The following is a 20333-nucleotide window of genomic DNA, read 5'->3' as shown; positions in this document are numbered from 1 at the left end:
CAAATTTACTGCTTCTTTGTCTGAAAGGTATAAAGCTTCGTGTTCTGTTCACTTCTTCAGGTCTCTATCTCCTGCGAAGGCTTCCAAGTGCATGTAAAAATTTAATAAAAGTTGCATAATTTTGGAGGGGCCTGGGTGGCTCAGTGAGTCAAGCGTACAACTCTTAATCTCAGCTCATGTCTTGATCTCAGGGTCATGAGTTCAAGCCCCGCATTGGGCTCTGCACTGGGTGTGAAGCATACTTGAAAAAGTTTTTGTATGATTTTTCCTGTCAATCTGTCCTTTGTCAGTTTAATTTTCAGACCCATCCTGGGACCCTATCATTTATCCATAAAAGGCATGGAATCCTGACACGTGCTACGACATGGATTCCAAGTGAAAAAACATCATGCTAAGTGAAAGAAGCCAGATGCAAAAGGACAAATACTATAGGATTCTACTTACCTGAAATACATAGAACAGACACATTTATAGACACAGTAAGTAGAGAAGAGGTTTCCAGGACTGAGAGGACGGTGAATGGGGAACTATTGTTTAATTTATTGTTTAACAGGTACAGAATTTCAGTTGCGGACGACGAAAAAGTTCTGGAAATGGATAGGGGTGAGGGTTGCACAATAGTGTGAATGTACTTAATGTCACTGAATTGTGCACTTAAAAATGATTAAAATGGTGGGGTGCCTGGGTGGCTCAGCCAGTTAATTGTCTGACTTTGCCTCAGGTCATGATCTCATGGCTTGTGGGTTTGAGCCCCGCGTCAGGCTCCAGCTTGGAGCCTGGAACCTGCTTTGGATTCTGTGTCCCTTTCTCTCTCTGCCCCTCCCCCACTCATGCTCTGTCTGTCTGTCTCTCTCTCAAAAACAAACATTAAAAAAATTTTTTTTAAATAATTAAAATGGTTAACATTTTATGCTATGTATATTTTATGTCCCCTTTCCCCCAACACACAAGCCTTCCCACTGCCCAAATCAGAACTCGCTTTAAGAGGATGCAGATTGCCAGAACTCTTAGGTTTTCATTGTGGGGTTTAATGGCTCTTTGAACTACCTCATCATCCACTTTTTTTTTTTAACCAACAGAAAAACAAAATTCCCTAGCCTGACTCTAAATTTTTCACTGGGGCCCTCTAAGCCTGATGGCTTTTCTGGTAACACAGTTTTTAAAAAAAAATGCTTATTTATTTTTGAGAGAGAGAGAAAGAAAAAGAGAAGGAACTAGCGGGGGAGGGGCAGAGAGAGAGGGGGACAGAGAATCTGAAACAGGCTCTGTGATGATAGCAGAGAGCCCCGTGCAGGGCTCGAACTCACAAAACTTCAAGATCACGACCTGAGCTGAAGTCAAGCACTCAACCAACTGAGCCACCTACGCACCCCTCTGACAGTGCAGTTTTGTGGACTGATGGCTCTGGGGAAGGGATGAATCCTATTTTATTTTCCTTTTTGGTACTGAGACCCTTCACCCCACCCCACCCCACCCCACCTCAGAACGGCTGCCAGCAGCCATCTGTCCCTGTTGCTGGGGTTGAAGGGAGAGTGGCTCTGAGTGCCTGCCTGGGGACAATTCAGGGCCTCAAGAGGTTCCCAAAGAAACTGTTCTAAGGTTATTCATTTGATGGGAAGACACTGGTGAGACAAGGAATGAGTTTTGGTGGGGTTGAGCCCGAGGCCCGCGTGGAGAAATGGCCTGGCAATGGATTTTGACAGATCTCACCCAGTGGGTGGCTGAAGGGGTGAAGGAAGCTCTGTAACAAACCCAAAGCTCGTTGATGTACCCCCAGCTGCAAGGGTGGGGTTGGGGGCAGGCTGGGGAGCCCCCAGACCCTTATGGACTGAGTAGGCTTCCTGGACCACTGGTTTAATGTTGGGTTGTCACCATTTTGAAAGTCTTCATACATATATATTTTTTTAACAAGGGGCATCATACTCTTCTTTTGCATGGGGACCTGCACACTGTGTAGCCGGTCCCATCTGTAGGGTATTAGAGGGAGAAATTCCACCTGAAGGCAATGGGCCAAAGGATCAGGTGGGAAGGGACCGGGACCTCCAAGTTGTAGGTCCAGCGACAGCAAGCGTGGTGTAGCAGGTGCACAGGAGACAGGATCCCACTTCTCCACCAGTCCCTTTTATGAGAAAGCTCTCCAGGCAAACCCCAGACACTGGGGCAGGAGGGGGAGGGATGGGGGGTGGTGAGACCAGTATCTGCCTGTGCAGGTCTACCTTGTTTTCTCTTTTGCTTTGTCCTTGGGTGTCATTCAGTCCTAGCCTGGCCCTGTGTCTATTATTCATGGTTAGCATTTTCATACCTAATATTTCTACGTGTTCTTTACACTTTTTTTTTTAATTTTTCAATGTTTATTTTATTTTTGAGAGAGAGACAGAGTATGAGCAAGGGAGGGGCAGAGAGAGAGTGAGACACAGAATCTGAAGCAGGCTCCAAGCTGCCAGCACAGAGCCTGACGCGGGGCTCAAACCCACGAACTGCGAGATCATGACCTGAGCCAAAGTCGGATGCTCAACCGACTGAGCCACCCAGGGGCCCCATTCTTTACACTTCTTGCTTCATCCTGCGTATCTTTTGTCTCTTTATTTCTACTTGAGGCTTGTTTTAGATTCTTGGTCTGTTTGTCCCTGTTCAAATCCTTCTGCTTCAAATCACACGGGTGGCTTGTGTGGTTTGCTGTTGTTCTTCTGAAGGAGTAACAGCGCTCCAGGTAGGAAGCACACATTCCCCAGAAGCGCTGGTGGCTCTGTCCTGTACTGTGTGCCGGAGAGTGCACAAGGCAAGGCCCTGGTGTGAGCCACCTCCCCAGGGGCTTCTCAAGCCTTGTTGCTATAGTTATTGTTGTTGTGTTGGTTCCCGGAATCCCAGTTTCCCTCTGTAGTTCTTCCAGCAGAAATTTGGGAAAGGGAGCCAGTGGCCCTGCTGGTCTGCCAACGTGGCAGATACTGGAAGTCTCTGGCTCACGGCTATTTCTTGCGTAACCCATCCACACAGTATTCTCCCTCCCTTGTAGATGGGTGAAACCTATTCTATCGTAAGTTGCTAGGTATGAGCGTTTCTCCATTTTAATCGGTCCGCTTCAATTCATTTACAAAGGGCCGATCTATTGCTACTGCCATTTAAACAAGATCCTGATAGTGGAGGCTTATATGCAAGGTACGTGTGAGGAGAATGCTATCGTTCCTGAATTCTGATTGGGGGAATTTTCTTGCAGTATCATTGGCCAAAGGTCAGGCAGTTATGCAGGAACATGTTCTCACTTTTTGGAGAAGGTATTTAGGGATGAAATATTATGATGCTATAATTTATTTTAAAATACGTAAGCATTTTGGGGTACCTGGGTGGCTCGGTCGGTTAAGTGTCTGACTCTTGATTTTGGCTCAGGTTATGATCTCACCATTCGTGAGTTCGAGCCCCGTGTGGGGCTCTGAGCTGTCAGGGCTCTGGGCTGACAGCTCAGAGCCGGTTTAGGATTCTTTATCTCCTCTCTCTGCCCTTCCCCTTCTCTCTCAAAATAAATAAATAAACTTAAAAATAAATAAATAAAATACTTCAGCATTTTTAAAAACGTTTATTTATTTTGAAAGAGAGAAAGAGAGAGATGTGGGAGGAGCAGAGAGAGAGAGAGAGAGAGAGAGAGAGAGAGAAAATTCCAAGTAGGCTCCACACTGTCATCACAGAGCCCAATGCGGGGCTCGAACCTACAAACTGTGAGGCGACCTGAGCCGAAACCAAGAGTTGGATGCTTAACGAACTGAGCCATCTAGGTGCCCAATACTTCAGCATTAAAAAAAAAAAAAAGGAATTTATAAAATGAGAATTGTTAGTCCCTAAATTTACATTCATAAGACCATAGGTTGCAGGAATCATTCTTGTCGGGAAGTATTGTTTCTCTTTTATACTGCACATAATCTGCCTCACATTGTATATAATCATGTTATTTGTTCTCTGTAAATGCTACGGTTTGGACATTTGTGCTCTCCCCCCACCCCTAAATTCCTATGTTGAAATCCTAATGCCCAGTGTGATGGTATTAGGAGGTGGGGCTGTTAGGAGGTACTTAGGTCATGAGAAGGGAGCCTTTATGAATGGGATTTGTGCCCTTATAAAAGAGGCTCCAGAGAGATCCCTGGCCCCTTCTGCCAAGAGAAGATGCTGTGAGGAGGGACTGACCATGAACCAGGAAGCAGTCCCTTGCTAGAATGTCACCATGCTGGCACCCTGATCTTAGACTTTCAGCTTCCAGAACCATAAGAAATAACATTTTGCTGTTCATAAGCCGCCCAGTCTGTGGCATTTTGTTACAGCAGCCTGAATGGATTAAGACAATAAATATCTGGCAATATCTAATTTCATGAATTCTGCAGAATTAATGCCCATTTGACAGATGAGAAACCTCCATTTGGGACTGGAATGGGACTGGAAAACCTGATTGCAAATGGCTTATTCCTGAGACTGTCAACTGGAGGCCTTAGTTCCTCCCCACATGGACTCTCCACAGGACTACTTGACAATGTTCACAGCACAGGGGCTGGCTTCTCCCAGAGCAAGTGATCTGGGAGAAAACAAGGAGGAAGTTGCAATGTCTTCTGTGACCTAGTCTTGGAAGTCCTTTCTGCCACATTCTATTCATCAGAAGGAAGATATTAAGTGAAGACCACCCTCAAGGGGAGAGGATTTAACTTCTAACTCTCGAAAGGAGGAGAATCCAAGAACTTGTGGGCGTATAGTAAAGCCACCACAGGGGTCACCAGTCCAAAAAAAATTTTTTTTAAACTAAAATGGGATCATATGGTATGGAGGACTTCATATTCTACATTTTTGTGTTTATAAACTCAGATCTCCTGGATTCAAATCCTGCCCCTCTACTTAGTAACTATATAATCTTGGGCAAGTTACTTAACCTCTCTACCTCAGTTTCCTTATCTACAAAATAAGAGTAAAATTAAAGCATACCTTATAAGGCATTGGTGACAAGCATGAATTAATACATTTAAAGAACTTATAATCATGTCCATCACAGGATAGGCAGTATATTTTGGCTCATCATGTCAGCAAGGGTATTTTTAAAAAATCTTGGGGTGCTTGGGTGGCTCAGTTGGTTAACTGTCCAACTTTGGCTCAGGTATGATCTCACAGTTTGTGGGTTCGAGCCCCACATTGGGCTCTGTGCTGACAGCTCAGAGCCTGGAGCCTGCTTTGGATTCTGTGTCTCTCTTTCTCTCTGTCCCTCCCTGGCTTGTGCTGTCTCTCTCTCTCTCAAAAATAGACATTAACATTTTAAAAAAATATCTCCATCATTGCATAATGTGTTATTATTTGGTCATATTGTACCTTAATTCCACTATTAGATCTCTTCTAGTTTTTTTATTACTGTGACATGATAAAAAATATATTTGGTCTCTGCTTCCAGTTCCTGACATAGAACTCCAAAATCTCATGAAATTTCCTGATAGGAGTCTCTTTTGTTCTAACAAGGCAATTTTCTGTGGGCTCCTGGATAGCTTCAAGAAGAGGAACTGGTCACCGGAAAGACCAAGTCATGATTATAAGTCTGAAGCTTTCAGCTCCACCTCTCATCCTCCAGGGAGGGGAGGGGCTGGAGATTGAGTTAACGATAGTCAATAATCATGCCTACGCGATGAAGCCTCTGTCCCTAAACTTCGGGGTTCAGAGAGCTTCTGGATTGGTGAGCACATCCACATACGAGGAAACTGACACACCCAACTGCATAAGGACAGAAGCTTCTGTGCCTGGCACCCTTCTGGACCTCACCCTGTTCCTCTTCATCTGGCTATTCACTTGTATCCTTTATAATATTATTTATAATAATATAAGAAAAATGTAAGTAGATGTTTCTTTGAGTTTTGTAAGCCTTGATAACATTATCAAGCCTGAGGAAGGGGCTATGGGAACCTGGATTTATAGGCAGTTGGTTAGAAGTGTAAGTGATGGGGGGCGCCTGGGTGGCTCAGTCGGTTAAGCGTCCAACTTCAGCTCAGGTCATGATCTCGTGGTCCGTGAGTTCGAGCCCCACGTCAGGCTCTGTGCTGACAGCTCAGAGCCTGGAGCCTGTTTCACATTCTGTGTCTCCCTCTCTCTGACCCTCCGCTATTCATGCTCTGTCTGTCTCAAAAATAAATAAACTTAAAAAAAAATTTTTTTTTAATTAAAAAAAAAAAAGAAGTGTAAGTGATGGGATGCCTGGGTGGCTCAGTCAGTTAAGCGTCCGACTCTGGATTTCGCCTCAGGTCATGATGTCATGGTTTGTGAGTTTGAATCCCACACCAGGCTCTGCACTGACAGTGTGGAGCCTGCTTGGGTTTCTCTCTCCTCTCTCTCTCTCTCTCTCTCTCTCTCTCTCTGCCCCTCCCCTGCTCACATGCATGCTCACTTACATGCGCGCTCTCTCTCTCTCAAAATAAATAAACTTAAAAAAAAAAAAGTGTAAGTCACAGCCTGGGACTTGCAACTGGTGTCCGAAGTGGAAGCAGTCTTATGGATCTGAACCCTTAGCTTGTGTGGTCCGTGCCAACTCTCATAGTTTGTGTCAGAATTAGAACAGTTGGTGCATGGAGAGTTGGAGAATCGGTTGATGTGGAAACCCCTCCCCCCATATTTGGTGCCAGAAGTGTTGTGAGTAGAGAAATAGTTTTTCTTTTAATTGCTAATATTAGTAATACTGTACTAAATATTTAGCTACATTTACTGTAGCTAAATATGTGAGCAGAGGATGGAACCCTTTGGAATGTGTACACAATTTTGCATGTATAAAAGGCTGGGGTGCCTGGGTGGCTCAGTCGGTTGAGGGTCCTACTCTTGATTTTGGTTCAGGTCATGATCTCACAGTCATGAGATCCAGCCCCATATTGGGCTCTGTGCTGAGTGTGGAATCTCCTTAAAATTCTCTCTCTCCCCTTCTGCCCCTCCCCTGCTTGTGCACAGACACGATCTCTATCTCGGGGGGGGGGGGGGGGGGGGAGGGGGAGTCTGTTTGTGGAGAAAGGAGTCCATAGCCTTCATCAAATTCTCAAAGAGATTCCTAATTCAAAAGATGTTAAGAGCTGCTTGTCTAAGATCTAGTCCTCAGCCACCCAGGATGAAGTCCTGGATGAAGGGATTGGAGATGTGGTCATCAAGGTCAGAAGCACACGTTCGCACCAACCAAGGTTCCGGGGAAGGTTCGGAGGCGCCTCAATCACATGAGTGGTACATTCCTATGTTGTATTTCATGGCAGCTTCTTTCTTTTTTTTTTTTTTTTTTTTAATTTTTTTTTTCAACGTTTTTATTTATTTTTGGGACAGAGAGAGACAGAGCATGAACAGGGGAGGGGCAGACAGAGAGGGAGACACAGAATCAGAAACAGGCTCCAGGCTCTGAGCCATCAGCCCAGAGCCTGACGCGGGGCTCGAACTCACGGACCGCGAGATCGTGACCTGGCTGAAGTCGGACGCTTAACCGACTGCGCCACCCAGGCGCCCCGTGGCAGCTTATTTCTAAGATGATTTCTGTAATTGACTAGTCTGACCACCTTATTATTCTTATCATAACATCAAGTAACTTTGTGGTCTCAAGATCTGTGATTCTTCAGTCCATTGTGTCTAGGCTGATCTCATTTGGGGGTTATGGGTACGATGACGCCAGTGTGTATATGCTATGTACTAAGCATTCTATAGCATTTGTTGGATAAATGAATGAATAAATGGAAGCGTTGTCAAAAGTGGAAATACATACAAGGAAATGCAAAGAGGAAGTGGCCCTTGTTTGTCAGGCTTTGGAACGATTGAGCTTTTGTGATGATGAGCTTTTGTGATGACAAGAAACCCTAGAGAGGAATAGGGATCCCAGCATCCTGGTGGGAAAAGGAGATGGCAGGAGATGCTGCAGGGAAATGTTCTAAAGCTTGGGCTCTCAAAGAGCCAGGTTGGGTGTGAGGATAACGGACTGATGTCTCCAACAAGGTGGTGGGGGTGCAGGCAGCAGGAAGCACCTGGTCTCATGCGTGGGACCAGCTCCTACAATGACTGCACTCACTGCCACCCATGAGACCATCACAGGACACATCCACCCTGCAGCTGGGAGCTTAGCGTCCCACCCAGGGCAGCAGCCTGGTGGTGCTTTGGATGCCCACCTCCCACTGGTGGCGGCCTTTCATCTGAGCCTGAGCAGTGGCTCAGAAACTGCCCATCGTCCAGGCCAGTGGCCCTTCAAGTTTGGTGTGCACCTGAATCATGTGGGCACCTCATCTACAATGTGGATCCCTAGGCCTCGCCTCTGAGAGTGTCACTTAGCAGGTGCGAGGTGGGGTCCAGGAGTCTACCGATGGCTCACAGACCACCTGTGTTCATTCAGGTTCACTGAGAAGCAGATGCCAAGATGGGATCGGCCGTAAAAGAGATTTTGGAGGGAAATGCCTATGAAGGATAAAAGGGTGGGAGCCCAGGAAGGGGGTGAGCTCGGACCCCAGTGCAGTTCTGGCCCCAGTGAAGGGGATGAATAGGCAGTGAGGAGACTCAGGGCAATTATACAGATTAGAGGGAACAGTGACTACAAGACTGCCCTCACTTCAGGCACCAGCTGTAAGTTCAGAGTCTCCAAGACCATTCTCAGGGTTCCATGATTTGCTAGAAGGACTCATGGAACTCCCTGAAAGCTGTTAGACTCATGACTAGTTTATAGGGAAAGGTTATAGATTAAAATCTGCCAAGGAAAGGAACACATAGGATGGAGTCCAGGGACCAGACCCAGAGCTTTCCTTGTCCCCTCCCCCATGGAGTCAGGACACGTTACTTTCCAGGAAACTACCTGAGACTGTGCATGGAGTGTTGTAAACCCAGGAAGCTCACCTAAGCCCTGGTGTTCAGAGTGCTTATTGGGGCTCCGTCATGTAGGCATGGTTGATTGACTGTCCACGTAGGGGATCTCTATCTCTGGGTGACCCAAAGCTGCATCCTAAACCATATTGTTCTTCCTGGTGTGGCCAGCCCCCCACCCTAAGTCACACTGCTGTTATCTGGCCAGCCCAATGCCCCCCCAGGCAAATGAAGATTATCTCCTAGGAGTTAGGGGTAAACGTCAGATCTCTTTTGTGCTAGATTAATTTTTTTATTACACAAGTGGGAAGAGTCTTAGTAGTACGAGAAACGTTCGGGCAGATACATGGGGAGGCCCTGAGCCAAAGCTGCTTGGGAGGAGTCGTAGAATGCCCTGCGTTAGTCCATCCCCGGTTCCCCAGTGCTCAGCTTGGACTGGGTGTAGGCCTAGGGAGTGTGGCTTCGGTGTGAATGTGGGGGTGGAGCCCATAGCAGGAATGCTGAGTGGCGGCTGTCATCTTCATGCCACAGGGACGGTAGTGGCAGTGGCTGGGTGAAGCTGCCCCCCTCCGCCCCCCCCACCCCATCTTCCTGCAAGGCTTCTTTGCCTGACATGTTTGTGTCCCCCCCCCCCCCCCCGCCCCCCAACCTCGTGGCTCCTGCAAAGAGGAAAAGGATCTGCGCAGGGCTCTGGACACAGCAGTGGCAGGTGAGGTCCAGACCCAGACTGTGTGCTCCCCTCCTGCCGCAGCCTTGTAGGGGCTCCCGCACACAGGACAGAGTAGGGACAAAACAGGAACAAAGGAGGTCAGGGTGTGGATGGCAGCTTAGCTCCTATGAAGGGTCACTCCTGTGGCTTCTGCTCTAGCTGGGGCTCCCCTGGGGTCCCTGCAGCTTGGCCCCAGCCTCACACAGGGGAGTCCCAGGGGCTATGGCTCAGAGTCTCTGGCTCAGGGACAGTTCCGGGGCCCAGAGGCAACGGCTGCGGAGAGCGTGGGCTCAGGGGGCAGCTGGGGAGGGGCCCCCCACCCCCACCCCGGAGTCTCCACGGCCAGAATTTCTCTCATAGTCCTTTCAAGCCTTTTATTGATTGCTCCTCTTAAACTCCACGAGCCGTTGGGGCAAGAAAGCAGGTGGGGAAACTGAGATTATAGAGAAAGTGTGGCATGTGGACCAACCATGTGGAACCAGGAAGGGGATGACTCAGAATGTCAGTGCTGCGGGTATGTTCTCTGCCGGGCACAGCTGGGCCTGCTTCTTATTCCGCAGCCCAGTTCCTACCCCACCTTTGCTTTCACATTGCTTTAGTGCTTTCCTTGCTGGCGGTCAGATCCCAGCCCCAGGGGAAGGCTGCACTGTGCTTCTAATTGAAGAATGAGGAAGCAACTTTGCACACTTAAAAAAAAAAAATGTCTGGACCTGGGCCAACCCCTACCAACACTGGGCCTCAGGGTAGGGACGGGCGGCCTTGGTAGTCACACAAGTAAGAGAGCCCCACCCTGGAAACACTGTGATCCTGGGGACACGGCATCAGACAAGGAGGCTGGCATCCCCATCCTTAACTGATTATGCCTTTGACAATTATTATTACCCTTCTCAGATTCTAAGGCACCATCAGTTGTAAGATGCACCAACAATTTAATAACTGCTTTTAGGGACAGAAAAAGAAACACACGGCCACATCCAATGCACACATCAACTCTAACATCTGTTCTGATTTCAGGGCTGTGAGCATTTGAAAAATACAGTGCACCTTAAAAATGATTTTTTTTTTTTAAAGCAGAATTTATAGGGGCACCTGAATGGGCTCCGTCAGTTAAGCGTCCAACATCGGCTCAGGTCATGCTCTCATGGCTTCGTGGGTTCGAGCCCCGCACCAGGCTCTGCGCTGACAGTGTGGAGCCTGCTGGGATTCTCTCTTTCCCTCTCTCTGCCCCTTCTGTGCTCTCTCTCTCTCTGTCAGAATAAATAAATAAACTTTGAGGGGAAAAAAAAGAATTTATAAAAAAAAATAAAGCAACAGGAGACTTTTCCTAATTCTGGGATTGAGATGCAAAACCAATACCCACATTTTGGGATAACAGTGTTGATAGGCTTTTTACCATGTGTCGTTGCTCTCTTTTTGAGGGGAAGAGGACTTGGGTTAACCTGATAGATACCCAATCGAAAAGATGGTACATTAGTGATATTTATAGTCAGAGCAGTGCACGGTTTAAATTGGTTACTAGATATTTGCATCTTTTAACTACACAGCTAAAATAAGAGAACTACAGGACATTTCAGTCTTAGAACAACAACTAATGTTTGTGGGGCACTTTTTAGGTGCAGGCCCTGCTCAAGGTACTTCATGTTTATTGACTCGTATAAACCCATAAAAATCCCATGAGAAGGTGCTAGGACCACCTTGACTTTAGAGATGGGAACACGAGGCACAGAGATTAAGCAGTGGCTCCAGCAGTGGAGCCACCCATCTGGGTTCAAGTCCTGTGGGATGTGGAGTTGAACCCAGATGGGTGGCTCCAGAACCCACCTCTTACCTGCACTAGACAACTTCTCTTAGAGCATAAGGGACGAAAAGAAATCAAATAAAACTTAGAATTTCTAGTCACTGTCCATGGGCAGGGCATGTTGGGTTGGGCCAAAGGCAGTGGTATGCTGGTCAACCCCCCTCAGAAACCCCTTGTTTCTAACACTTGCCAATGTCCTTGGTGTAAATACTTCTCCCTTGGCTGATTTTAAGACACACCGTGCCGGTAAAATTCCTGAGTGCTTAGCAACTGCATCTCAGGAGTTGGCACGAGCTGGCTCCACCACCCCCGGCTGAAAGTAATTCTTTGTGTCTGTGTGGCACCGCCTGGCCAAGAATGCGTTTTGCATGAAGTTCGTTCAGTGAAGCCAACCGAGGGCGGGACTCGGCGCGTGCGTTCAGGGCTTGGAAATGGTTTCTCCCCTCCGTTTCGCCACCTGCTAACCAGGGGAGCCTGCCCCTTGCTGCACCCCGGATGACAGGTACGCACATGCTCGCCACTCCCCCTGGCCTCCTGAGCATCAAAGACGAAGCTGAAGACCAAAGCTTCCGGGCAAAGGGAGGCAGTTGCCTGGCTCCTGCTGGAGGAGACTCTGCGGCTGGTTGCCTAAGGGCCTCCTTTCTGAAGCAGAGCGGTGGTGGTGAGAGGAGAGAAACACCAGGTTAAAGGAGAGCGAAAGGGGCTTCTGAAGTGTTAGAGTTGAGGCGTTAGGGGGAGGCTGGTGAGCTGTGGTCAGTGAGGGCAGAGCAGAGAGCAGAGCCATCAGGCTAACTGACTGGACAACATTTAGGTTCTTGTCTGGACGGCTCTAGAGACAAAGCCGTAAAGTCAGATGGCTACAGACGCTGGGCAGTTGACTGAGGTGGGCAAATGAGACAAAGCATGAAAAATAGGAGTGGCGGCCACAGTGGTGAACTGTAAGCACACACCCCGCCAAATGACACTGGCGGGTCGTGGCTTTTTTTGTTTTGCTTGTTAACATCACAGGCCGAACAAAATAGGTCAGTGACCTGGATACGGGCCTCCATTTTGTGAGTTTGGTCAGCAAGGCTTCCTGGCAAGGTTTAGAAGGCCAGACTCAGAGCGTGGCTTGCCAGGGGCTGAATTCCACCCCCTCCTCTCGTGAGAGGTGGGACACCAGGGGTGTGAGAGCAGTGGGGTCACCCATCCCGAAGGTAGGCTATCGGGGGTGCATTATTCAGCAAATTCTCAAACAACCATAAAATTAAGATTCAGTCTGTTTTTTTTTTTTTTTATTGTTCACATGTGCTGGCCAATCTGAACAATGTCAGTGATAAAAATATCCTCCTTGAAAAATTCTTTTGTCGGTCTAAGTTCTACATAATCGCTCTGGTTGCTGTTGAGTTTCACTAATGTATATGTAAGCTTCAATGAACACATTCAAATAGCTTATCTATTAACAAGCATTGTATTCTGCATGGAAGTTAATTTGAGAATTAACCCCTGACTCCAGTGAATTCACCCATAAGTGTTTGTTTTCAGAATAAGTACCTAATGATTTGGAACCCTTCAGTTCCAAACCCTGTGGAAACACATATTCCTATGTTTAAACCATAAATTCAAAATAAACAATGATAATGCCTGATTGCAAACATGAAGAAACAGACTAAGAGTTAGTAGGATTTTGTCATTCCATGTGCGCATGCCAGAAGGACTCAAAAGGGCAGTGTTTATTTATTTCTAATTTTCAAACAGTTTTATTTATTTAAGTAATCTCCACACCCAACATAGGGCTCGAAATCACGAGCCTGAGACCAAGAGTCACATACTCTTCTGACTGAGCCAGCCAGGCGCCCGAAAAGGGCAATGTGTTTGTTTGTTTTTTTTTTTTCAATATATGAAGTTTATTGTCAAATTGGTTTCCATACAACACCCAGTGCTCATCCCAAAAGGTGCCCTCCTCAATACCCATCACCCACCCTCCCCTCCCTCCCACCCCCCATCAACCCTCAGTTTGTTCTCAGTTTTTAAGAGTCTCTTATGCTTTGGCTCTCTTCCACTCTAACCTCTTTTTTTTTTTTCCTTCCCCTCCCCCAAGGGTTTCTGTTAAGTTTCTCAGGATCCACATAAGAGTGAAACCATATGGTATCTGTCTTTCTCTGTATGTCTTATTTCACTTAGCATCACACTCTCCAGTTCCATCCACGTTGCTACAAAGGGCCATATTTCATTCTTTCTCATTGCCACGTAGTACTCCATTGTGTATATACCACAATTTCTTTATCCATTCATCAGTTGATGGACATTTAGGCTCTTTCCATAATTTGGCTATTGTTGAGAGTGCTGCTATAAACATTGGGGTACAAGTGTCCCTATGCATCAGTACTCCTGTATCAAAAGGGCAATGTTTAAATGCCTTGTTTTCAAGGCATTCAAAGAGCTGGATGCTTGTTCTAAAGCAACATATCAAATAATGCCAATATTCACTGTTACTCAACCATTTTCCCTGATTTTTACAGAAGAAACACCATAGAAGTTTACCAACTGTAATAAAAATGTATGGTAAATTTTCTGGTGGAGATATTTTAGCAGAAATTTTTTTACTATGAAGACATTTGAAAGCATCTAAAATTGATCCCAAAGAAACAAATACATGGACAGTATTGCAACTTCTAAAGTGAATTGTGACATGGGATTTTTAATGAATCTTTGACAAACCTATTGTTATATTTAAGACTTCTATTTATATATTTGTTGATTCATGTAGAAGAAGTTTTTCAAAATGAAAATTAACCATGAGTGAAGACTGTCTATTGAACAACGAACTGTCCATTGAACATGAATTATGTGAAGATGAGTTTTGACAAAGTCATTGACAAATTTGTAGAGGTTAAGCCTGGAAAGCAGAAACTATTATTCGTTACTGCAACAGACCAATATGTAGGTATGTTTGTTCCAGTTTTTAAAAGTATTGATGTAATTAAAACAGAAAAATCCATTACTTTTCCTCTTTTTCATATTTTAACATTTATATATTTTTATTGGGATAGATATATATAGGGAGAGGGTTTCCCTCCCATCCCAGTATTTCATTTAAAACCTTTTCCAGGGGGCTTGGGTGGCTCAGTCAGTTGAGTGTATGACTTGATTTTAGCTCAGTTTATGATCCCAGGGTCATGTGATTGAGCCCTTCATCAGGCTTCATGCTGAATGTGGACCCTGCTTAAGATTCTTTCTTTCCCTCTCTCTCTCTCTCTCTCTCTCTCTCTGTCTCTCTCTCTCAAATAAAACTTAAGGGCACCTGGGTGGCTCAGTCAGTTGAGCATCTGACTCTTGGTTTCAGTTCAGGTCAGGATCTCATGGTTTGTGGGTTTGAGCCCTGCATCAGGCTCTTTGCTGACAGCATGTGCCTGCTTGGAATTCTCTCTCTCTCCCTCTCTCTCTCTGACCTTCCACTGCCAGCATGCTCTTCCTCTCAAAATAAATAAATGAACTTCCATTTAAACACCTTCCATTTAAATTTAAAATTAAATTAAAAAAATTAAAAAGACAAAAGTTTTTCCAATATAGGAATGGTTTTGAGACAATCTGATCCCATATTTACTGGCCTGATTGGAGAGTCCATCTTGGCAGCACAGAATGAGATTTGGAGCAACCATGGAAATCCTGGAATTTGCGAGTTTGATCTCATGGCCAAGGAGGGTGGTCTTGTTCCCACTTGAGAATGAAAATATTGTGAGGGGCTTTCTAGCCACCATTCTAGATAGGTGATATGGGGCTTTCATAGGCACAATGCTCTGACGTTGGGCAGAGAGATAGAAGCGACTTTCCTCTCCTGCTGGCTCCTGGCCCTTAGCCAGACCATGTCACTGTTGGCTCCATCATGGTTGTCTTTGCAGAATTTGGAAGTGGAGACTGGGCAGCCTGATGAAGGGGCAGAGTGAAGACAGTGAGGATCACCCTTAAATCAGCCCTATTGTGGCCAGCCCTAAATGGGCAGAGAGGGTGGCATTCTCCGAGGAATAATTGGCAAGGTCACTGGCCCAGATCGGGCCCTCTTCTCCCCCATAAGTCCTGAAATTCTCACTGTCGAGGTATTATTCCTCCTCCTCCTGTTACTAATACCACCATTTTACTCTGCTTCCTAGATATTCTTGTGAATGCGCAAAAGTGCCACCTGGAAGGACTACCACATTCACCCTCAAAATGACAAGGAAGACCAGCTCCTGGTCACTCAGACCAGTCTAGTCACTCAGGGCCCTGGAGGCCAGGGATGCAGAGCAGGGATGTGTTTACGAGGAGTCTTAGGCACAGAGAGGTCTGGGAGAGGAGGGAGAGAAGGGTAGGAGGGGAAGGTCTGGACTGCCAGCACTGGAGGGGGGCCCGGTGCCCAGGGATGTGACAGGCGGTGGTATTAGTCCTCACCACTTTGCCTGGTTCGGTTCAGGGGTCTAAAATCGTCGTGTCATGCAGAGAGGGCGGTGGCACGGAGACACTCCAAAGGCAACTGATTTCTTCTTGGAAGCTGTTAAGGTTATTGATTTAAGTCATGACAGGCTCAAGGGCACTAAGAGATTCTTTCAAAAGGAAATAAAACTGCTTCTCCAGGTGAGTATTGCTTTTTATTTAGGCAGGGGTCTAAATCTATTGAGGTGAAAGCGACTGGGTCTCACCTCTGGAGCAATCTGGGGAGACCTATAAAGTTTATTGATTGGACTTACTTAACTTACACTGGCTAATAATAAAACAACTAGACCCATCAATCAGTCCCCAGGCCCTCCAAGAAAATGATTACAGGGTGGATTGATTCCTCCTCAGAGATGGCAGTTTACGGGGAAAACACTGAGGGGGTGGGGACAATAGATGCTGCACAATGACATCCTAGGGCAGCACATTGGGGAGGCCACTTCTTGCCCAGGTGAGGGTCCTAGAGGAGGGCCAAGAGTTCTCTGGGAATAGGCTGCCATGACCTCTCTGGACACCAAAGAGTTAGCCTCATCAGGAAGGTAGTGGGAAGCTGCCAGATTTATGACTGCCAGGTAAGAAAGGGCAAGAAAGTGAGGATATTGACACGGGGCAAGGAAGGAGGGGTATATGGTGAGGGGCAGACAGCCAAGATAACTGAGATTCCAACACCCCAGTCTTCAAGTCTGGAGCAGGGCCCTCTCAAAGGCATGCTGCTGGCCTGCCATTGAGCCAACAGGAAGGATCTGGAGGAAGAGGAGTTACTCAATCCTACTCAACAGGTACTTCTCTTGCCTTAAAAAGTAAGACATGTCCTTGCCTGTGGTTATATGCATTCTTGTTGGGGAGAAAAGATGTTCCCACTTGAATGAGATGATGACCTGAGACCTTGGATGATAAAGTGCCAAGTCACTGGCACACATTCTACTTGCTAGGGGAATTCAGGGAGAGAGGTGCTCTGTGAAGGCTGGACGGTTGGGGAGGATCTCAGAAGGAATGTGAGACTTGAACTAGGCTTCCCCAGTTCAAGAAGAGCAGAGGACAGTTGGATGAGTAAATCTATCCTCTACAAATGTAGCATCCACTGCTAATCGGTCAGAGACGTACATAAGGACTGTGCAATAATATATACAGTAGTTAAATGTGACAGCTCTGGAGTCCATGTTTGGCTTCCAGCCTGGCTTCCACCAATGACTATCCACATGGGCAAATAACATTTACAAGTCTGAGCCTCCTCGTCTATAAAATGGGGATACTACTACCATTTGCATGGTAAAGCAGTTGTAAAGATTATACAAGGATAATGTTTGTAAAACACTTAACATAAAGCCTGGAGATTAGAAAACATTCAGTAAATGATGGTCGCTGCCATTCTTCTTCTTATTAGTGATGGAGGTATTATTAAAGGTAGGCAGTATTCAGACTACCACGAGGTTCTGGACACTCCCCACCCCAGTCCTGGGTGGTATTTCTGCAAGCCCATGTTAGCCTCTTTGAATTGCATGTACCTAGAACCTAAAGGGCAGGGAGGGAAGGCCCAGGAGCTCACTGAGGGGTTGAACAATGGCGTACCACAGCCAGCAGCCAGCTGGTTGAGCACCTGCAGGGCAGAGATAAGTGATCCCCGAACTTTTACAGGGCCTCCCCCAAAGGCACCATTGGAGAGCCAGCAGGGATGTAATGAGGAGAGAACTCAGCCCTGAGTTTTGAATTTAAAGTGGCGGGGAGAATAAATAGGTTGAAGAAACTCTGCGAGAAGACTATCCTTTGGGGACCCAACAGAGACGTATCTAGAAGTGCTGGCTCCCCGCAGCAACAATTATATAAAGGGACTCCTAACACTGTGAAATGAAAAATAAACCAATCTCCAGTGCAATACCAGAGTGCCTCGGGTGATGCTTACAAACACCTTCAGAGCTGGGAAAAGGAGCACGGGTTCCTCACTTACCTTCTAGCTCATTCTCCTTTGCTTTCCCCCGTGCAGCCAAAGGTTGCAGGACTAATAAGCCCTCAGAATGGGGGGGGGGGGGGGGGGATATGGAACTTCCGTAAACAGTACTTCCAGCAAGTTGGTAGGGATTAGGCAGGATCTCTCAGAAATCAAGAAATACATGGGCTACTTTCATTTTTAAAAGCTCCCGGTATATTTTAAAAAGAATGTCAAAACAGAATCACAAAAATTATGATTTTTTGGGAAACTCTGCATTTAATACATTGGTATAATTTAATGCCCAAGGCACTGAGTTATTCACAAGATAATTATAGGAGTTTTGAAAAATATTAACTTATAATGTACTGCAGGCAGTCTGACTTGGTAGTGGGGATACATGTTTTAGCTGTAGGAAGACCAGCATCTTCCTCAATGCTGTTGTCAGTGTGGCCCTGAGATTGTACATAGAACCTCACTCGGAGATGAGTCAAAATATTAATTTTGAGGCCTTTGGCTAGCCTGGGATAAATGGAATAAATGGTTTTCTCAACATAACACACTGCCCCCTCCCCCCACAATGGTAGCCCTGGGTGGAGCGGAAGTAAATAGTTTATATAAGTTAACATTTTATGAAGACTCAGGAGTCTTAGATAATATTTAATAAAGACTGCTTGCTTTGTGACTTAGCGAAGTATTAAAGAAGGGATTATTATGGCTTCTGGGACAGCATTCTGGGGGACCTCTTTGCCTTTAGGGCCCAAATTTCATGAAAGCACTGCCAGTGAGATTCAGTTATATACATGTGTCTCCACAAAAAACCTAAAAAGACCGAGGTAAAATGCCGAAGGAAGGGAAATCGTCCTCCTTTACCAATGTATGTGCATGAGACACCTCCCATGAGACACTTCCAAGGTTTAGGTCTCTCCTGTCCCTTATTCCATCTGTATCCAGTTCTGTGGGGTGCCAGCCAGTTCGCACAGGTGCAGTTGACCCTGACCCACCTCAGGTGCACTTTTTGTACCCCTTGCCTTCTGCCTTTGGGCCTCTGAGTGTCGTTATGGGTGGGGCCCCCCTGGAAGCCCATTTGTCACTCACACACGGGCAAGGTAGACAACCATGCAAAGAACCTTTGCCCACTGGTATGAGGACAATGGAGAGCTGCTGTCTTCTTTCCTCCCCCCTGGGTTGGTGCTGAGACACCTTTCAGACAGCAATGCCATGACCTCCTGGGATTGTACACACAGATGCCTATAGACATGGCCACCTCCATAACATAGTTCTGTACTGATTCTTTTCTTCTTCCTTCTTCACTCCACCTCACCTCCTCTCCTTTGCTCCTTGGATCACATTCCCAGGAAGGAATTTGCACTTAGGCCTCTGTCCTAGACTCTGCTCTTTGCAAGCCGAAAACCCTTTTCATAAGAACTGTTCATGTATGATCTTCCTTTTACTGTTTCTTGCAATTGATTTTTTGAACCTAAACGTAAGATTTGACGTGGAGATTTGTTACATGCCATCTATTGAAATGTGCCTTAATTCTGATTTTGTCATTTTACAATGTTAGCTGTCCTTCTTTGCCTTGAGTTATCCATAAATTTTTTTCATAAAACTTGTTGGCTGTTAAAAAAAAAGCCATCAGTGACCAACCTCTGTAACCTCATCTCATGCATCGCTCTTCTTGGTAACTACCCTCCTGCAGCTTCACCTCCTACAAATGTACAAATGGGCCAAGTTCTCCTCCTCCAGGTCTCGCATTTGCCGTTCTTTCTGCTTAGAATCCTCTTCCCTCAGGCTCTTCACATGGACATGTGTCACACTTCAGGACTCAGCTTAAGTGTCACTTCTCAAAGAGAACTTCTAGGACTGCTGTCTTTCAGTCATGGCCTTTATCCCAAACCATGGGTACCATAGATCCATTTTTTTTTTAAATTATTCATTTAAATTATTCATTGCCCTAATTAGAATGAAATCTCTAGAAAGGCAGGGATGTTGCCTGTTTTATTCTCTGCTGTGTCCCCAGCACCTAAGTAGATTCTCACACTTGGGCACTAGATCCCATTCCATCTCACCTCCTCAAGGACAATTCACCAATTCTCCCTCCTCTCTCCTGTGTCAGTATCCCCCCGCCCCCCTTTACTGGATCATTCCCATCAGCAGACAGACATGCTATAATTTCGCCTGTCTGAAAAAGCAAATAAATAAATAAGTAAAAATGATAATAAAAATAAAGAAAGAGCAACAGCTAAAAAAAAAAACCCTCTTGGCATGCATCCACTTACATATTTTGTTTGTTGTCTGTCTCCTCCACTAGATGAGAAGCTGTATGAGGAAAGGAATTTTTGTTTGTTTGTTTTGTTTATTATCATATCCCTAGTGCCTCAAAAGTGCCTGGCACACAGTAGGCATTCAGTAAAAATTGTTGGGTGAATGAATAATTTTGCAGATTGAATGAATAAACTTTTTTTAATTAACAGAGAAAAAAAATCCATCTGTATCTTGAGCAATGTCTAACTAACTGAAAAGATCAACATTCAGCTAAGAAAGCAACTATATGTCAAGTAGCTTTGCAGAGATAGATGGTGGCTATCTGACTGTAAGTGATGTGAGGAAGAATTCTCTTCCACTCTCTGGTGCAG

General features: G+C 45.9%; 1 protein-coding gene across 10 annotated transcripts in view; it reads left to right on the top strand.

The window, feature by feature from the left end:
* Nucleotides 1-305: 305 nt before the first annotated feature.
* LOC147579900 (uncharacterized) overlaps nt 306-20333 on the top strand; it is a 57728-nt gene continuing 37700 nt past the window's right edge. For 7 of the 10 annotated variants that reach the window (XR_015252294.1, XR_015252296.1, XR_015252295.1 and 4 more), the window contains exon 1: nt 5631-5844. Coding sequence is in view for 1 of the 10 variants with exons in the window: in XM_086709523.1 (XP_086565649.1) it covers nt 5642-5844 (203 nt within the window). In the remaining 9 variants the exon portion in view is untranslated. Of the gene's footprint in view, nt 480-3042; nt 3157-5630; nt 5845-6446; nt 6637-20333 lie in introns of those variants that run through there. The other 3 variants (XR_015252288.1, XR_015252290.1, XR_015252289.1) reach the window with 3 other exon arrangements.

Source organism: Puma concolor, chromosome B3 (assembly GCF_028749965.1).
Source record: "Puma concolor isolate L17-30 chromosome B3, mPumCon1.1.hap2, whole genome shotgun sequence".
Lineage (NCBI taxonomy): Eukaryota > Metazoa > Chordata > Mammalia > Carnivora > Felidae > Puma > Puma concolor.
Note: the sequence above shows the minus strand (reverse complement) of the source record. Positions and strands in the feature narration are given on the sequence as shown.